The sequence below is a fragment of the Eleutherodactylus coqui genome, chromosome 5 (genome assembly GCF_035609145.1).
Source record: "Eleutherodactylus coqui strain aEleCoq1 chromosome 5, aEleCoq1.hap1, whole genome shotgun sequence".
NCBI classification, from domain to species: Eukaryota; Metazoa; Chordata; class Amphibia; order Anura; family Eleutherodactylidae; genus Eleutherodactylus; species Eleutherodactylus coqui.
In genome coordinates this window covers 268,901,908-268,921,631 of record NC_089841.1, presented here as the reverse complement: position 1 = coordinate 268,921,631, position 19,724 = coordinate 268,901,908, and the positions used below count along the sequence as shown (strand labels likewise).

The following is a 19,724-nucleotide window of genomic DNA, read 5'->3' as shown; positions in this document are numbered from 1 at the left end:
CATATACATATAGAGGTGAGGTAGATTCTCCTCAGTATATACACATAGAGGTGAGGTAGATTCTCCTCAGTATATACACATGAAGGTGAGATAGATTCTCCTTCGTATATTCACATAAAGATGATGCAGATTCTCCTCAGTATATACACACAGAGGTGAGGTAGATTCTCCTTAGTATATACACATAGATGTGAGGTGGATTCTCCTCAGCATATACACATAGATGTGAGGTGGATTCTCCTCAGTATATACACATAGAGGTGAGGTAGATTATCCTCAATATATACACATAGAGTTGAGGTAGATTCTCCTCAGTATATACACATAGAGGTGAAGTAGATTCTCCTCAGTATATAAACACCGAGAGGTGAGGTAGATTCTCCTCAGTATATATGCATAGAGGTGAGGTAGATTCTCCTCAGTATATACACACAGAGGTGAGGTAGATTCTCTTCAGTATATACACATAGAGGTGAGATAGATTGTCCGTAGTATATACACACAGAGGTGACGTAGATTCTCCTCAGTATATACACAAAGAGGTGAGGTAGATTCTCCTCAGTATATACACAGAGAGGTGAGGTAGATTCTCCTCAGCATATACACACAAAGGTGAGGTCGATACTCCTCAGTATATACACACAAAGGTAAGGTTGATTCTTCTCAGTATATACACATGGAGGTGAGGTAGATTCTCCTTAGTATATACACATAGAGGTGAGGTGGATTCTCCTCAGCATATACACATAGACGTGAAGTAGATTCTCCTCAGTATATTGTGAGATACTGAGGGATATAGTGGTGGATGGTCGCTACGTCGCTCCTCGGTTTCGTTATTATGCATAAGGGGACTGGAGGAGTGTCATGTCTCGCTCTCAGAGACATAAGAAATCGGGAGCGTAATGTGGTCTCCAGCAAGTAGTTGCTGGAGATCTGTTGTTTAAAAATATCCGGGCCGGTTTTTTTTTGGAATGGATGGCAGGTTGGTAGTGGGGCTGTCCATTCCACCTCCTCCACTCCAGGGTCTGGGCGAGCTCAATTAGCCCAGGTGCTGAGGCTGAGCCAAACTAAAGGTGCACATAAATAGCAGGTGCACGGACACAGAGGGAGCTAAGATGGCTGCAGGACCCTGGCAGCCTGTGTGACCGGCTTGGAGGGAGAAGCCCTGCTGTGCGCTGCACCTGCTAAGTACTTCGGACTATTGCCTGTTTACCTGATATCTGGGTTATGGACTATTATTTTTTTGCCTGAAGTTAAGCTTGGACTTTTTATGTTGCTGGCATAAAAATAAACACAGGCCACGCCTGTATTTGGACTGCATCTGCTGGTGTTCCGTCTCTGTTTAAAAAGAAACTCGCACGCCTACCGAGCTATATCCCCACAATATACACACAGAGGTGAGGTAGATTCTCCTCAGTATATACAGATAGAGACAAGGTAGATTCTCCTCAGTATATACACAGAGGTGAGGTAGATTCTCCTCAGTATATACACATAGAGACAAGGTAGATTCTCCTCAGTATATACACACAGAGGTGCGGTAGATTTTCCTCAGCATATACACATAGAGGTGAGGTAGATTCTGCTCAGTATATACACATAGAGGTGAGGTAGATTCTCCTCAGTATATACACATCAAGGTGAGGTAGATTCTCCTCAGTATATACACATAGAGTTGAGGTAGATTCTCCTCAGTATATACACATAGAGTTGAGGTAGATTCTCCTCAGTATATACACATAGAGTTGAGGTAGATTCTCCTCAGTATATACACATAGAGGTGAGGTAGATTCTCCTCAGTATATACACATAGAGGTGAAGTAGTTTCTCCTCAGTATATAAACACAGAGAGGTGAGGTAGATTCTCCTCAGTATATACACACAGAGGTGAGGTAGATTCTCCTCAGTATATACACATCAAGGTGAGGTAGATTCTCCTCAGTATATACACATAGAGTTGAGGTAGATTCTCCTCAGTATATACACATAGAGTTGAGGTAGATTCTCCTCAGAATATACACATAGAGTTGAGGTAGATTCTCCTCAGTACATACATATAGAGGTGAAGTAGTTTCTCCTCAGTATATAAACACAGAGAGGTGAGGTAGATTCTCCTCAGTATATACACATAGAGGTAAGGTAGATTCCCCTCAGTATATACACATAGAGGTGAGGTAGATTCTCCTCACTATATACACACATAGTTTGGGTAGATTCTCCTCAGTATATACACACAGAGGTGAGGTAGATTCTCCTCAGTATATACATAGAGTTGAGATAGATTCTCCTTAGTATATACACACAGAGGTGACGTAGATTCTCCTCAGTATATACACATAGAGGTGAGGTAGATTCTCCTCAGTATATACTCAGAGAGGTGAGGTAGGTTTTCCTCAGTATATAAACACAAATGTGAGGTAGATACTCCTCAGTATATTCACCCAGAGGTGAGGTAGATTCTCCTTAGTATGTACACATAGAGGTGAGAGGGAATCTCCTCAGTATATATACATAGAGGCGTAGTAGATTCTCCTTAGTATATACACACAAAGGGAGGTAGATTCTACTCAGTATATACATATAGAGGTGAGGTAGATTCTCCCCAGTATATACACATAGAGGTCAGTTAGATTCTCCTCAGTATATGCACATAGAGGTGAGATAGATTCTCCTTTGTATATACACATAGAGGTGAGATAGATTCTCCTCAGTATATACACATAGAGATGAGGTAGATTCTCCTCAGTATATACACACAGAGGCAAGGTAGATTCTCCTTAGTATATACACACAAAGGTGAGGTAGATTCTTCTCAGTATATACACATGGAGGCGAGGTAGATTCTCCTTAGTATATAGACATAGAGGTGAGGTGGATTCTCCTCAGCATATACACATAGTGCTGAAGTAGATACTCCTGAGTATATTGTGAGGTACTGAGGGGTTGGTAGTGGGGCTGTCCATTCCACCTCCTCCACTCCAGGGTCTGGGCGAGCTCAATCAGCCCAGGTGCTATGGCTGTGCCAAACTAAAGGTGCACATAAATAGCAGGTGCACGGACACAGAGGGAGCTAAGATGGCTGCTGCACCCTGGCGGCCTGTGTGACCGGCTTGGAGGGAGAAGCCCTGCTGTGCACTGCACCGGCTAAGTGCTCTGGACTATTGCCTGTTTACCTGATATCTGGGTTATGGACTATTATTTGTTTGCCTGAAGTTAAAAGGGTTGTCCCGCGAAACAAATTTGGGGTATACACTTCTGTATGGCCATATTAATGCACTTTGTAATGTACATTGTGCATTAATTATGAGCCATACAGAAGTTATTCACCTACCTGCTCCGTTGCTGGCGTCCCCGTCTCCATGGTGCCGTCTAATTTTCAGCGTCTAATCACTCGATTAGACGCGCTTGCTCAGTCCGGTCTTCTCCGTTTTGAATGGGGCTGCTCGTGCTGGAGAGCTGCCCTCGTAGCTCCGCCCCGTCACGTGTGCCGATTCCAGCCAATCAGGAGGCTGGAATCGGCAATGGACCGCACAGAAGCCCTGCGGTCCACCGAGGGTGAAGATCCCGGCGGCCATCTTCACAAGGTAAGTAAGAAGTCACCGGAGCGCGGGGATTCGGGTAAGTACTGTGCGGTTTTTTTTTTAAGCCCCTGCATCGGGTTTGTCTCGCGCCGAACGGGGGGGCTATTGAAAAAAAAAAAAACCCCTTTCGGCGCGGGACAACCCCTTTAAGCTTGGACTTTTTATGTTACTGGTATAAAAATAAACACAGGCCACGCCTGTATTTGGACTGCATCCGCTGGTGTTCCGTCCCTGTGTATCAAGAAACTCGCACGACTACCGAGCTATATCCCCACATTCTCCTCAGTATATGCACACAGAAGTGAGGTAGATTCTCCTCAGTATATACACAGATAGGCGAGGTAGATTCCCCTCAGTATATACACACAGAGGCGAGGTAGATTCTCCTCAGTATATACACAGAGAGATGAGGTAGATTCTCCTCAGTATATACACAGAGAGGTGAGGTACATTCTCCTCAGTATATACACAGAGAGGTGAGGTAGATTCTCCCCAGTATATACACATAGAGGGCAGGTAGATTCTCCTCAGTATATACACACAAAGGTGAGGTAGATTCTCCTCAGTATATACACATAGAGGCGAGGTAGACTCTCCTCAGTATATACACTAAGAGGTGAGGTAGATTCTCCTCAGTATATACACATAGAGGCGAGGTAGATTATCCTCAGTATATACACATAGAGGGGAGGTAGATTCTCCTCAGTATATACACATGTAGGTGAGGTTGATTCTCATCAGTATATACACCCAAAGGTGAGGTAGATTCCCCTCAGTATATACACACAAAGGTGAGGTAGATTCCCCTCAGTATATACACATAGATGTGAGGTAGATTCTCCTAAGTATATACACATAGATGTGAGGTAGATTCTCCTCAGTAGATACACATAGAGGTGAGGTAGATTCTCCTCAGTATATACACATAGAGGGGAGGTAGATTCTCCTTAGTATATACACACAGAGGTGAAGCAGATTCTCCTCAGAATATAAACACAGAGATGTGAGGTAGATTCTCCTCAGTATATATGCATAGAGGTGAGGTAGATTCTCCTCAGTATATACACATAGAGGGGAGGTAGATTCTCCTCAGTATATACACATGGAGGTGAGGTAGATTCTCCTCAGTATATAGACATAGAGGGGAGGTAGATTCTCCTCAGTATATACACATAGAGGTAAGGGGGATTCTCCTCAGCATATAAACATAGAGGTGAAGTAGATTCTCCTCAGTATATACACATAGAGGTAAGGGGGATTCTCCTCAGCATATACACATAGAGGTGAAGTAGATTCTCCTCAGTATATACACATAGAGGTGAGTTAGATTCTCCTCAGTATATACACATAGAGGTGAGTTAGATTCTCCTCAGTATATACACATAAAGGTGAGGTAGATTCTCCTCAGTATATACACACAGAGGTGAGGTAGATTCTCCTCAGTATATACACATAGAGGTGAGGTAGATTCTCCTCAGTATATACACATAGAGGCGAGGTAGATTCTCCTCAGTATATACACATAGAGGTGAGGTAGATTCTCCTCAGTGTATACACATAGAGGTGAGGTAGATTCTCATCAGCATATGCACATAGAGGTGTGGTAGATTCTCCTCAGTATATACATATAGAGGTGAGGTAGATTCTCCTCAGTATATACACATAGAGGTGAGGTAGATTCTCATCAGCATATGCACATAGAGGTGTGGTAGATTCTCCTCAGTATATACATATAAAGGTGAGGTAGATTCTCCTCAGTATATACACACAGAGGTGAGGTAGATTCTGCTCAGTATATACACATAGAGGTGAGGTAGATTCTCCTCAGTATATACACATAGAGGTGAGGTAGATTCTTCTCAGTATATACATATAGAGGTGAGGTAGATTCTCCTCAGTATATACATACAGAGGTGTGGTAGATTCTCCTCAGTATATACATACAGAGGTGTGGTAGATTCTCCTCAGTATATACATATAGAGGTGTGGTAGATTCTCCTCAGTATATACATACAGAGGTGTGGTAGATTCTCCTCAGTATATACATATAGAGGTGAGGTAGATTCTCCTCAGTATATACATATAGAGGTGGGGTAGATTCTTCTCAGTATACAAATCATTTCCCTTGGCTTTATGGTTTCGAAGAAAAGAATTATGTAGTGTAGCACAGATTTTCACAGTTTTCAAGCTCAAAATTGAAAATTCAAGTTGCAACCTTACTTTCCCTGTGTAGGACCTAAGGAATGCATTTGCCAAATTTCAAGTTTTTATGACACCAGGAAGTTGCATATCATAGAGCTGCGCTAACTTTTGCACTTAGCATTGAATAATCAAGTTGTGAGCGCTTTACTTTTCCTATTCAGTACCCAACGAATGGTTGTGCCAAATTTCAATTGTGTACGACATCAAGAAGTTAAAGTATTAGGTACATTACATAGGGGAGCTCTGAACAGAGTGGGGGAAAAAAAAAAAATCACACTGCGCGTGCCCGTGACGCCATATTAATGGACATGTGCTGTGCATTCTCGGCCAATTTGCAGTCTCAATGTTTTCAATGGGAAACCTTACATCGCACCGCGTGCACTTAGCAAATCTCGCAAGTTTTCTTGGCCTAAGGGGCTACAAACATTTTTTCACGTATTCCAGGAAAGCTTATGCTAAGGAGCTAGATTATGTATATAAATTCATTTTGCGGGTGTATGCAGCATGGTTTAGGTATAGGTGCAGGTACAAATGGATGGGGCCCCAAGCTGAACTTTCCACCCCCGTCCCTCAGCCTCTAGATACGCCCCTGGTTTCCAGGTTTGCTTTTTTGACCCCTTTTTGAATATTGGCAGCAAATTGACTACGAACCAATCCAGTGAAACAGGCCCCATCACTATAGAGTCCTTCTTAAATATAAGAAACAAGGGTCTGTGTACTTAGTTCCCTTAAAACCCGGGGGTGTATGCCATCGGGACCCAGTGATTAGTCTAGTTTAATCTTTTTTATAATGGCTCTGCACTTCTTGCTGAGTTAGGCTGCTGACATTTAGAGGAGTTTATTTTATCACTTTGCATCTCATCTGAAATTTAATTTTTCTTTGTAGTACACTGGAGAAGAAAACAATTTAACAGATTTGTTTTCTCCTCATCACCCTTTCAGTATTAATCCTATTACTATTAGTATAATTAATGAACAGTTTAGGGTTAGTTTTACTCTGGTGCCAATGGATCTCAGTGTTTCCGACATGCGTATGGCGGCCGGGTTTTCACGACAGACCGATATATGCTGTCCCTCTCTGCAGGGGGAGGAGGCAGGCTGGGAGCAGTGCACTGAGCTCCCGCCCCCTCTATGCCCCTCGACACTTTTTGCAATAGGAGGGGCAGGGTGGAGATAAGTTCCGCCCCCCCGCCGCCCCCCCTCCCATTGCAACTAGTGGGGAGGGGCAGAGAGAGAGTGGAGGGGGGTGGATAGAGGGTGGAGAGGGGGTGGAAGCTCAGTGCACTGCTTCCGTCCCCCTCCTCCCCCTGTGGAGAGAGACAGCATATATCGGCCGGGTGTAAAAACCCGGCCGATATACGCATGTCGGAATAAGCCCTTATAAGCCACAAATTTAGATCCAGGATCTGGGCTTCCAATTGCGCAACCCGCTTACATCTTGTACAGCAGTATGCAGCGGCTGTTCAAGGACTGCATACATGGTCCAAGATGTACGCTGGACGGCATTGTCAGTCATGGAGCATATTCTAAATCGGAATCCTACAGATAGATTAGATAACAGCAATATATGTAAAAATTAAAATAGATAGTAACATAGTACGTTAGGCTAAAGGGAGACAATGTCCATCAAGTTCAGCCTGTTTCCACCCCCCCCCCCCCCTCATTAATCCAGAGGAAGGCAAAAAAAAAACAATGAGATAAACAGTAATTAAATACAAGTGACTCTTCCAAAATCCCTGAATCCAAAGTAACTAATCCCAATTAACACACTTAATGTGGCAGCTGGGGTTTGGATAGGAAGGGGCTAATGCAAGTAAGAAGGTGGGTGTTGTATGCCTATTTTACGGAAGGAGATAATACAGCAATTGTAGGGTTAAAGAGTAGAGATGAGCGAGCACCAAAATGCTCGGGTGCTCGTTACTCGAGTCGAACTTTTCACGATGCTCGAGGGTTCGTTTCGAGTAACGAACCCCATTGAAGTCAATGGGCGACCCGAGCATTTTTGTATATCGCTGATGCTCGCTAAGGTTTTCATTTGTGAAAATCTGGGCAATTCAAGAAAGTGATGGGAACGACACAGAAACGGATAGGGCAGGCGAGGGGCTACATGTTGGGCTGCATCTCAAGCTCCCAGGTCCCACTATTCAGCCACAATAGCGGCAAGAGTGCCCCCCCCTCCCAACAATTTTTACTTCTGAAAAACCCTCATTAGCAAGGCATACCTTAGCTAAGCAGCACACTACCTCCAACAAAGCACAATCACTGCCTGCATGACACTCCATTGCCACTTCTCCTGGGTTACATGCTGCCCAACCCCCCCGCACGACCCCGTGTCCACAGCGCACACAAAAGTGTCCCTGCGCAGCCTTCAGCTGCCCTCATGCCACACGCTGGCCTCATGGCCACACCACCCTCATGTCTATTTATAAGTGCGTCTGCCATGAGGAGGAACTGCAGGCACACACTGCAGAGGGTTGGCAGGGCCAGGCAGCGACCCTCTTTAAAAGGGGCGGGGCGATAGCCCACAATGCTGTACAGAAGCAATGAGAAATCCAATCCTGTGCCACATCCATCAGGAGCTGCACACGTGGGCATAGCAATGAGGAACCCATGTGCCACACACTATTCATTCTGTCAAGGTGTCGCATAGCTCAATCCACACTGCAAGGGGAAAGCCATCTGCGCTCTGCCCCCTACCCAAGTCAGTCAGTGTCTTTGTGCCAGACAGGTCAAACACCGCAATGGGAACTAAGTTTGCACCAACAGCATAGGTGAGTCCTAGGAAACCCAAGACATGAACCAAAATTGATCTGACCGGCCAAACATGGTAGACTTGCACCGCGGCCACGACATAGGCCTCGGCCCCCCAGCTTCAGCAATCCTAGGCAGGAAGCGGACTTTCACTGCAGCCAGGACATAGGCCTCTGTACAAACCCTCAGCAATCGCGGGCCTACAGCAGACTCGAATGCTAGCATAGCTGTGCACGTCTCATTAGCGCTGTATTGCTCCTGTAGTTTGTCCCAATGCAGTGCCCCGGATAGTAGAGCTAACGTCAGATTAAATACAGGTGGGCTTCGGCCCACACTGCATGCCCCAGTCAGGCCAGGGTTTTTTATAAATAGTCGCAGGCAGGTACAACTCCGCAATGGGAATTCCGTGTGCATCGACAGCATGGGTGGCTCCCTGGAACCCACCGGCGGTACATAAACAAATCCCATTGCAGTGCCCAGCACAGCTGAGGTAACGTCAGGTTTAATGCAGGTGGGCTTCGGCCCACACTGCATGCCCCAGTCAGACTGGGGTTCTTTATAAGTAGACACATGCAGTTACAACTCCGTGTGGACCGACAGCATAGGTGGGTCCCAGGAAGCCACCGACGGTACATAAATATATCCCATTGCAGTGCCCTGGACAGCAAAGCTAACGTCAGATTAAATGCAGGTGGGCTTCGCCCCACACTGCATGCCCCAGTCAGACTGGGTTTTTTTATAAATAGTCACAGGCAGGTACAACTCCGCAATGGGAATTCCGTGTGCACCGACAGCATGGGTAGCTCCCTGGAACCCACCAGCGGTACATAAACAAATCCCATTGCAGTGCCCAGCACAGCTGAGGTAACGTCAGGTTTAATGCAGGTGGGCTTCGGCCCACACTGCATGCCCCAGTCAGACTGGGGTTTTTTATAAGTAGACACAGGCAGGTACAACTCCCTATTGTGAAGTCCGTGTGGACCGACAGCATGGGTGGCTCCCTGGAACCCACCGGCGGTACATAAACAAATCCCATTGCAGTGCCCAGCACAGCTGAGGTAACGTCAGGTTTAATGCAGGTGGGCTTCTGCCCACACTGCATGCCCCAGTCAGACTGGGGTTCTTTATAAGTAGACACATGAAGTTACAACTCCGTGTGGACCGACAGCATGGGTGGGTCCCAGGAAGCCACCGGCGGTACATGAATATATCCCATTGCATTGCCCAGCACAGCTGAGGTAACGTCTGATTAAATGCAGGTGGTCTTCGGCCCACACTGCATGCCCCAGTCTGACCGGGGTTTTTAATACATAGACACTGGCAGGTACAAATCCCTAATGTGAAGTCCCTGTGGACCCACAGCATGGGTGGCTCCCTGGAACCCATCGGTGGTACATAAATGTATCCCATTGCAGTGCTCTGCTCAGCAGAGCTAACGTCACATACAATACAGGTGGGCTTCGGCCCACAGTGCATGCCCCAGTCAGAGTGGTAATATGTACCTTAACAGTAACCGCGTTGGTGGGAATGTGGTGGCGACTGCGGACCTAGTAGCGTGGTTTTATTTAGTTGGTTTTCAGAATGTGGCCAGGATTAAGTGGGCCGTGGCGGGGGGATGGTGGGGGGGGGGCTCTCTTGTTGTGTCGGTAAAGGTGAAATTCTTGGACTGCCACCAGACGGACCAATGCAATGGTATTTGGCAAGACTGTTTTCATTGTTGGAGGAGGAGGGGGATGTTTTTGAGGCACTACGTGTCCTCTCCACGTGTCCGTGGTTATATGCACCTTCACAGTAACCGCGTTGGTGGGAAATGGCCTCGCCACCATCATGTCTTTGGGAAGCCTCCGTTTCCACACCCCAGTGACATAGCATTAGCAGCGGTATAGGCAGAGCCCAGAATTAGTAACATTTCAGCGGTAGCATTAGGGACAGGCCCCAGTAACATATCACTAGCAGCATTATAGGGGGAGCACAGTATTAGTTCCATTTCAGTAGTAGTAGCAGTCCAGACAGGCCCCAGTAACAATTCCGAAGCAGCAGTATAGGGGGAGCACAGTCTTAGTTCCATTTCAGTAGTAGTAGCAGTCAAGACAGGCCCCAGTAACAATTCCGAAGCAGCAGTATAGGGGGAGCACAGTATTAGTTCCATTTCAGTAGTAGTAGCAGTCAAGACAGGCCACAGTAACAATTCCGAAGCAGCAGTATAGGGGGAGCACAGTATTAGTTCCATTTCAGTAGTAGTAGCAGTCAAGACAGGCCACAGTAACAATTCTGAAGCAGCAGTATAGGGGGAGCACAGTATTAGTTCCATTTCAGTAGTAGTAGCAGTCAAGCCAGGCCACAGTAACAATTCCGAAGCAGCAGTATAGGGGGAGCACAGTATTAGTTCCATTTCAGTATTAGTAGCAGTCAAGACAGGCCACAGTAACAATTCCGAAGCAGCAGTATAGGGGGAGCACAGTCTTAGTTCCATTTTAGTAATAGTAGCAGTCAAGACAGGCCCCAGTAATAATTCCGAAGCAGCAGTATAGGGGAAGCACAGTATTAGTTCCATTTCAGTAGTAGTAGCAGTCAAGACAGGCCCCAGTAACAATTCCGAAGCAGCAGTATAGGGGGAGCACAGTATTAGTTCCATTTCAGTAGTAGTAGCAGTCAAGACAGGCCACAGTAACATTCCCGTTGCAGCAGTTTAGGGAGATAACAGTCTCTTTCACATTTCAGTAGTTGCAGTATAGACAAGGCCCCAGTTACATTTATGTAGCAAAAGTGTGGGCCAACCCCACACACCTTGCTGTAGCATGAGTGCAGGCGAAGCCCATAAAAATTACTAGGATTACACTGTAGGCGAGGGCCCAAAAAAATTGGTGTACCAACAGTACTAATGTACCTCAGAAAAATTGCCCATGCCCAACCAAGAGGGCAGGTGAAACCCATTCATCGCTTTGGTTAATGTGGCTTAATTTGTAACTAGGCCTGGAGGCAGCCCAGTTAAAATAAAAATTGGTTCAGGTGCAAGTTTCAACGCTTTAATAAGAATTGAAACGTATAAACATTGTTTACAAAAGTCATATGACTGAGCCTTGTGGTCCTAAGAAAAATTGCCCGTTCGGCGTGATTACGTGAGGGTTCAGGAGGAGGAGGATGAATATAATACACAGATTGATGAAGCTAAAAGGTCCCCGTTTTTTATGGTGATAGAGAACGATGCTTCCATCCGCGGGTGCAGCCTACGTATTGTTTAGGTACCGCTGCTGTCCGCTGGTGGAGAAGAGAAGTCTGGGGAAATCCAGGCTTTGTTCATCTTGATGAGTGTAAGCCTGTTGGCAATGTCGGTTGACAGGCGGGTACGCTTATCCGTGATGATTCCCCCAGCCGCACTAAACACCCTCTTTGACAAGACGCTAGCCGCAGGACAAGCAAGCACCTCCAGGGCATACAGCGCGAGTTCAGGCCACGTGTCCAGCTTCGACACCCAGTAGTTGTAGGGGGCAGAGGCGTCACGGAGGACGGTCGTGCGATCGGCTACGTACTCCCTCACCATTCTTTTACAGTGCTCCCGCCAACTCAGCCTTGACTGGGGAGCGGTAACACAGTGTTGCTGGGGAGCCATAAAGCTGGCAAAGGCCTTGGAGAATGTTCCCCTGCCTGCGCTGCACATGCTGCCTGATCTCTGCGCCTCCCCTGCTACCTGGCCCTCGGAACTGCGTCTTCTGCCACTAGCGCTGTCGGATGGGAAGTTTACCATCAGTTTGTCCAGCAGCGCCCTGTGGTATAGCATCATTCTCGAACCCCTTTCCTCTTCGGGAATGAGAGTGGAAAGGTTCTCCTTGTACCGTGGGTCGAGCAGTGTGTACACCCAGTAATCCGTAGTGGCCAGAATGCGTGTAACGCGAGGGTCACGAGAAAGGCATCCTAACATGAAGTCAGCCATGTGTGCCAGGGTACCTGTACGCAACACATGGCTGTCCTCACTAGGAAGATCACTTTCAGGATCCTCCTCCTCCTCCGGCCATACACGCTGAAAAGATGACAGGCAAGCAGCATGGGTACCCTCAGCAGTGGGCCAAGCTGTCTCTTCCCCCTCCTCCTCATGCTCCTCCCCCTCCTCCTCAATGCGCTGAGATATAGACAGAAGGGTGCTCTGACTATCCAGCGACATACTGTCTTCCCACACCTCCGTTTCCGAGTGCAAAGCGCCGCCTTTATGCTTTGCAGGGAACTTCTCAAGAGGCATAGCAGAGGAATGGTGACGCTAATGATTGCAGCATCGCCGCTCACCATCTGGGTAGACTCCTCAAAGTTTCCAAGGACCTGGCAGATGTCTGCCAACCAGGCCTACTCTTCTGTAAAGAATTGAGGAGGCTGACTCCCACTACGCCGCCCATGTTGGAGTTGGTATTCCACTATAGCTCTACGCTGCTCATAGAGCCTGGCCAACATGTGGAGCGTAGAGTTCCACCGTGTGGGCACGTCGCACAGCAGTCGGTGCACTGGCAGATTAAACCGATGTTGCAGGGTCCGCAGGGTGGCAGCGTCCGTCTTGGAGTTGCGGAAATGTGCGCTGACCCGGCGCACCTTTCCGTGCAGGTATGACAAGTGTGGGTAGCTTTTCAGAAAGCGCTGAACCACCAAATTAAAGACGTGGGCCAGGCATGGCACGTGCGTGAGGCTGCCGAGCTGCAGAGCCGCCACCAGGTTACGGCCGTTGTCACACACGACCATGCCTGGTTGGAGGCTCAGCGGCGCAAGCCAACGGTCCGTTTGCTCTGTCAGACCCTGCAGCAGTTCGTGGGCCGTGTGCCTCTTCTCTCCTAAGCTGAGTAGTTTCAGCATGGCTGCTGACGCTTGCCCACCGCTGTGCTGCCATGCCGCGCGACACAGACTGCTGGCGACGTGCTGCTGCTGACACATCTTGATTGCGAGACAGAGGTTGCGTTGGAGGAGGAGGAGGGTGGTTTAGTGGAGGAAGCATACACCGCCGCAGATACCAGCACCGAGCTGGGGCCCGCAATTCTGGGGGTGGGTAGGACGTGAGCGGTCCCAGGCTCTGACTCTGTCCCAGCCTCCACTAAATTCACCCAATGTGCCGTCAGGGAGATATAGTGGCCCTGCCCGCCTGTGCTTGTCCACGTGTCCGTTGTTAAGTGGACCTTGGCAGTAACCGCGTTGGTGAGGGCGCGTACAATGTTGCGGGAGACGTGGTCGTGCAGGGCTGGGACGGCACATCGGGAAAAGTAGTGGCAACTGGGAACCGAGTAGCGCGGGGCCGCCGCCGCCATCATGCTTTTGAAAGCCTCCGTTTCTACAAGCCTATACGGCAGCATCTCCAGGCTGATCAATTTGGCAATGTGCACGTTTAACGCTTGAGCGTGCGGGTGCGTGGCGGCGTACTTGCGCTTGCGCTCAAACAGTGGCGCTAGCGACGTCTGGACGCTGCGCTGAGAGACATTGGTGGATGGGGCCAAGGACAGCGGAGGTGAGGGTGTGGGTGCAGGCCAGGAGACGGTAGTGCCTGTGTCCTCAGAGGGGGGTTGGATCTCAGTGGCAGGTTGGGGCACAGGGGGAGAGGCAGTGGTGCAAACCGGAGGCGGTGAACGGCCTTCGTCCCACCTTGTGGGGTGCTTGGCCATCATATGCCTGCGCATGCTGGTGGTGGTGGCTTCCCAGCTGATCTTGGCGCGACAAAGGTTGCACACCACTGTTCGGCGGTCGTCAGGCGTCTCTGTGAAAAACTGCCACACCGTAGAGCACCTTGAGCTCTGCAGGGTGGCATGGCGCGAGGGGGCGCTTTGGGAAACAGTTGGTGGATTATTTGGTCTGGCCCTGCTTCTACCCCTGGCCACCGCACTGGCTCGGCCTGTGCCCACACCCTGACTTGGGCCTCCACGTCCTCGCCCGCGTCCACGTCCTATAGGCCTATCCCTACCCCTCAGCATGGTGTATTACCAGTAGTGCAGAAACAGAACGCTGTAATTAAATGTGCCGCTTATTGGCCTGTGGTTGGAGGCTCACTTCGCTTACTGAACGCACAGCAGAGCCAGGAAATCATTTTGCGCAAGCCTGCTGTAACACTTAGCTGGCTGCGTATGAATTAGGAGGACAACTACACCCAGCACAGACCCAGAACACTGAGGACAGTCACAGGCAGCCCAAATAGATTTTTTTCCCAAATGTTTTTGGAAAGGCCCACTGCCTATATTCAATAAATATATGTCTTCTGTCCCTGCCTCACAATATATGTCTTCTGTCCCTGCCTCACCACCACTACTGGCCCTGGACTATGTATAATTACTGCAGGGCGCAATGCTCTGCACGGCCGATATACAAAAAAAAAAAATGTGCAACACTGCAAAAAGCAGCCTCCACACTACTGCACACGGTTAGATGTGGCCCTAAGAAGGACCGTCGGGGTTCTTGAAGCCTAAAATACTCCTAACGCTCTCTCGATAGCAGCTCCGGCACCAACAGCACTTTCCCTCCTCTATGTCAGAATGCATCTGTGGCGAGCCGCGGGAGGGGCCGATTTATATACTCGGGTGACACCTGATCTCGCCAGCCACTCACTGCAGGGGGGTGGTATAGGGCTTGAACGTCACAGGAGGAAGTTGTAATGCCTTCCCTGTCTTTCTATTGGCCAGAAAAACGCGCTAACGTCTCAGAGATGAAAGTGAAAGTAACCCGAACATTGCGTGGTACTCGTCACGAGTAACGAGCATCTCGAACACGCTAATACTCGGACGAGTACGTTCGCTCATCTCTATTAGCAACCCAAAGGGTGATGCATATTATATATTGTTCTGTTTATTACATATGTATCTAATCCTCTTCTGTGTGATACTGGCTGCTGAGCTGTAGCTGATATCCACTGTGGAATCTGATATTAGGAATGTAGCAGCTGAAATTCACCCACTACCCCCCCTCTCCTTTGTAAAGTAAAAATATACTTTGTTGTTTGATGTAAAGATAACGTCAATCCATAGTGTTAACATATAGTGAGACAGCCTCCTATGTATATAATTCTCTGTAACCCTTCTGTAAGGGGTACAGAGAATTTAACATATATGTTTATGCATGTCCCTCTGTCCATGTCGACAGTAAAATAAAGATTCACATCCTATATATCCTGGGTGTTGCATAAGATGTTACATCATTACTACTGAGGCCACTGTGGGGGTCACTATCACTACTACAGCTAATTCAGGGGTTACTTGTACTACGGAAGACACTGTGTGCGTTACTATTACTATTGGAGCTACTGTAGGGGACACTGTTACTACTTAGGCCACTGTGGGGATCAGTATTACTACAGAGGCCACTGTGGGGATCACTATTACTACAGAGGCCACTGTGGGGATCACTTACTACAGAGGCCAATATAGGGGTCATTATTACTACTGGAGCTACTGTAGTGAACATTATTACTGTGGAGGCCAATATAGGGGTCACTATTATTACTGAGGCCACTATGGGGGTCATTATTACTACTGGGGCCAATATACGGGTCACTATTACTACTGAATCTACTGTGGGGGACACTATTACTACTGAGCCCAATACAGAGGTCAGTATTACTACTGAAGGTACTGTGGGGGTCACTACTACTACTGAGGCTACTGTGGGGTAACTATTATTACTGGAGCTACTGTGGGGGTCACTATTACTACAGAGGCCACTGTGGAGATAACTTACTACAGAGGCCACTGTGAAGATAACTATTACTACAGAGGCCACTGTGGGGATTACTATTACTACAGAGGCCACTGTGGGGATTACTATTACTACAGAGGCCACTGTGGGGATTACTATTACTACAGAGGCCACTGTGGGGATTACTATTACTACAGAGGCCACTGTGGGGATTACTATTACTACTGAGGCCACTGTGGGGGTCACTATTACTACTGGGGCCAATATAGAGGTCACTATTACTACTGGAGCTACTGTGGGGGACACTATTACTGTGGGGGTCAATATAGGGGGTCACTATTATTACTGAGGCCACTGTGGGGGTCACTACTACTACTTGGGCCAATATAGAGGTCACTATTACTACTGGAGCTACTGTGGGGGGTCACTATTACTACAGAGATCACTGTGGGGGACACTATTACTACTGAGATCACTGTAGGGGACACTATTACTACTGGGGCAAATATAGGGTCACTATTATTACTGAGGCAACTGTGGGGGTCACTATTTCTACTGGGGCTACTGTGGGAGTCACTATTACCACTAGAGCTAATGTGGGGATCACTATTACAGCTCTAACAACTGCAGGGGTCACTATTACTTCTGCGGCTTCTGTGGGGGTCACTATTACTTCTGAGGCCACTGTGGGGGTTTCTATTACTACTGAGGCCACTGTGGGAGTCACTATTACTACTAGAGCTAATGTGGGGATCACTATTACAGCTCTAACTACTGTAGCGGTTACTATTACTTCTGCGGCTTCCGTGGGGGTCACTATTACTACTGAGGCCACTGTGGGGGTTTCTATTACTACTGAGGCCACTGTGGGAGGCACTATTACCACTGAGGCCACTGTGGGAGACACTATTACCACTGAGGCCAGTATAGGGGCACTATTATTACTGAGGCCAATATAGGGGTCACTATTACTAAGATCACTGTGGGGGACATTTACTACTGGGGCCAATATAGGGGGTCACTAGTAATACTGAGATAACTGTGAAAGTCACTATTTTACTGGGACCAATATAGGAGGTCACTATTACTACCTGAGCTACTGTGTGGGTCACTAATACTACTGAAGTTACTGTGTGAGACACTATTACTACTATAGCTACTGTGGGGGTTACTATTTCTACTGGGGCTACTGTGAGGTGTCACTATTACTACTGGAGTTACTGTGGGGATCACTATTACTACTGAGGCTACTGTGGGGGACAGTATTACTACTGAAGCCAATATAGGGGCACTATTATTACTGAGGCCACTGTGGGGGTCACTATCACTACTGGAGTTACTGTGGAGGTATCACTATTATTACTGAGGCCACTGTGGGGGTCGCTATTTCTACTGAGGCCAATGTAGGGGTTATTATGACTACTGGAGCTGCTGTGCGGTTACTTAATACTAAGGCTACTGTGGGGTTCACTATTACTATGGAAGACACTGTGGGGGTCACTACTCTTGCTGCTGTGGGGTTCACTATTACTACGTGGGACAATTTAAGGGTCACTATTGTTACTGGGGATACTATTACTACTCGGGCAAATATAGAGGTCACTATTAATACTGGGGCCAATATAGGGGTCACGATTACTACTGTTTACATGTGGCGGAAATGCTGCGAAATGTTCGCAGTGGAAATTTCCGCGGCATATTCCGCAACATTTCTACATCCAAAAACTATTTTGACTGGAAATGAGCCGTGTATCCGCAGCTGATTTCATAATATGCAGCACTCCCACTCATCTCCTCTGAAGGCTTCTTGCTGTCAGCGCTCCCCGACTTGGGCTCCCCAGCGGCCTGGTCAGGTGGAGTGCCGCTGGTCAGGTGAGGCCACTGTGTACTATTAACAGGCGAGAATCCCGATAGTGAAAACACAACCATTGAAAGCAATGGTTTCGTCCTGTTATGTGTCCGTGATGATCAAAACATGCCCATCTGAAGAAGCCCTCACCGCTATAATTATGTGAGTTTTTCTAGTTACCTCTGAGCTGGTGAAAATGGAAGGACATTGTTGGTTTGCACTGGGACCCAGAAGCCGTACATTATGATGGATGGTATAATGCCAATGTGTCCAACTGCACACACAAACATCTACAGTATCTCCAAATGTTCTCCAGTTCATGATTTCTTGGTTCTCCACTTCTACAATCTCTCCATCACATAGCTGAATGTGTCTCCAGCTAAGTTAGGCTTCTTTCCTATCTGCGCTGGAACCTCCAGAAACCGAACAGACCCCCTTATAGTCAACGGGATCTGTTCGATGCTGTTCGGTTCCGTACGGACCTGTTCAGTCGGGGGATTCCCCTGCTCTCCGAATGGAGCAAGAAACCACAAGGTGTGAAAGCTGCCTTAATATTTAGCTTTTTTATCTTTTCACCCCTGATTGTTAGTGGATTTAACTTCTGTTTTTCCATTTTCTGTAAACACCGGCATTGTTGTATATTGAGTTACCTATCCAGATTCCCAGGCTTACAGCTGCAGCCAGGCGTGGGGTTCTCTGACGCAGAGAGCGCAGCGGGAACACAGTCACGTACCAGCGATCCACACTCATAGCGGTCAGGGTCACGCAGGTAGCTTGCACCGCCACCTACAAGATAAAAGGCCATATATGAGAGCGACAACCTAAAGCAATTGGCCCCCCTTGTCACAGCAGATCAGTAGACAGTATATATCATCTACCGCCACACTTCTGGAGAGCTCTTGACGGAGAGCGGCGCCAACCAGAGAGTCACGTACGGACGACTGATTTTGATAATGAAACAAGAATATTGAGAGCCTAAGAAAATGTTACACTGTTGTATTTCCATGAGAGAAGATACTCCATCACATTGTATACTGTCCAGGAGGATGGAGGAAGAGACTCGAGGTCCTACAAGGGAGCCTTCAGACGGGGCAGAAAATTCCTCCTCAGACAAATCCGCACCAAAATCCATATTTCTTACATGCCAATTTTGACACAGATTTGTTGCAGATTTCCTAATATACGGTAAAATGCGGGCTGCGTGAGAGCGGCTTTAAGGACTTTTCGCACATGTGGAATATTTCCACAAGATGCCTTTAAGAGCGGCTTCACTAGAATATGTGTAAATAAACTCACTTTAGCGCAGCGTATTTGCACACTGAACGATGTTGATGAAGTTGATTTGTACACGTTTGCTCATTGAACTGTAGTTTTAGCGCACAACACCTACCACTCTGATTAAACCCTCTCCAATCCACTGTCTGACATCTAAAGACATTATGATTTAAGGCTGTACAGCTCCGATGTTGGAAGACGTCCGTCGGGGTTCTCTTACTGTATATTGCCAGCCTCTCTGCTGTCGGAGCCTATCCAACTTGTCACCTCATGCAGTACTGGCTTTAGCCAGCAGATAGCGCCATTGTATAACAGCAGAAAAAGAGTAAGCCCCTTAGGAAAACCAGGATACAAATTGGATTGGAAAGGATTAAAAGGCTATTTAGCACATAACATAAGATGAGGACTAACCCAATATA

General features: G+C 47.6%; 1 protein-coding gene across 1 annotated transcript in view; it reads right to left on the bottom strand.

The window, feature by feature from the left end:
• The window catches only part of KISS1R (KISS1 receptor), a 120,916-nt gene that overhangs the window by 15,002 nt on the left and 86,190 nt on the right, over positions 1-19,724 (bottom strand). Inside the window, exon 3 of the mRNA XM_066602060.1 lies at positions 18,681-18,816. Coding sequence (XP_066458157.1) covers positions 18,681-18,816 — 136 coding nt within the window. The remainder of the gene's footprint in view (positions 1-18,680; positions 18,817-19,724) is intronic.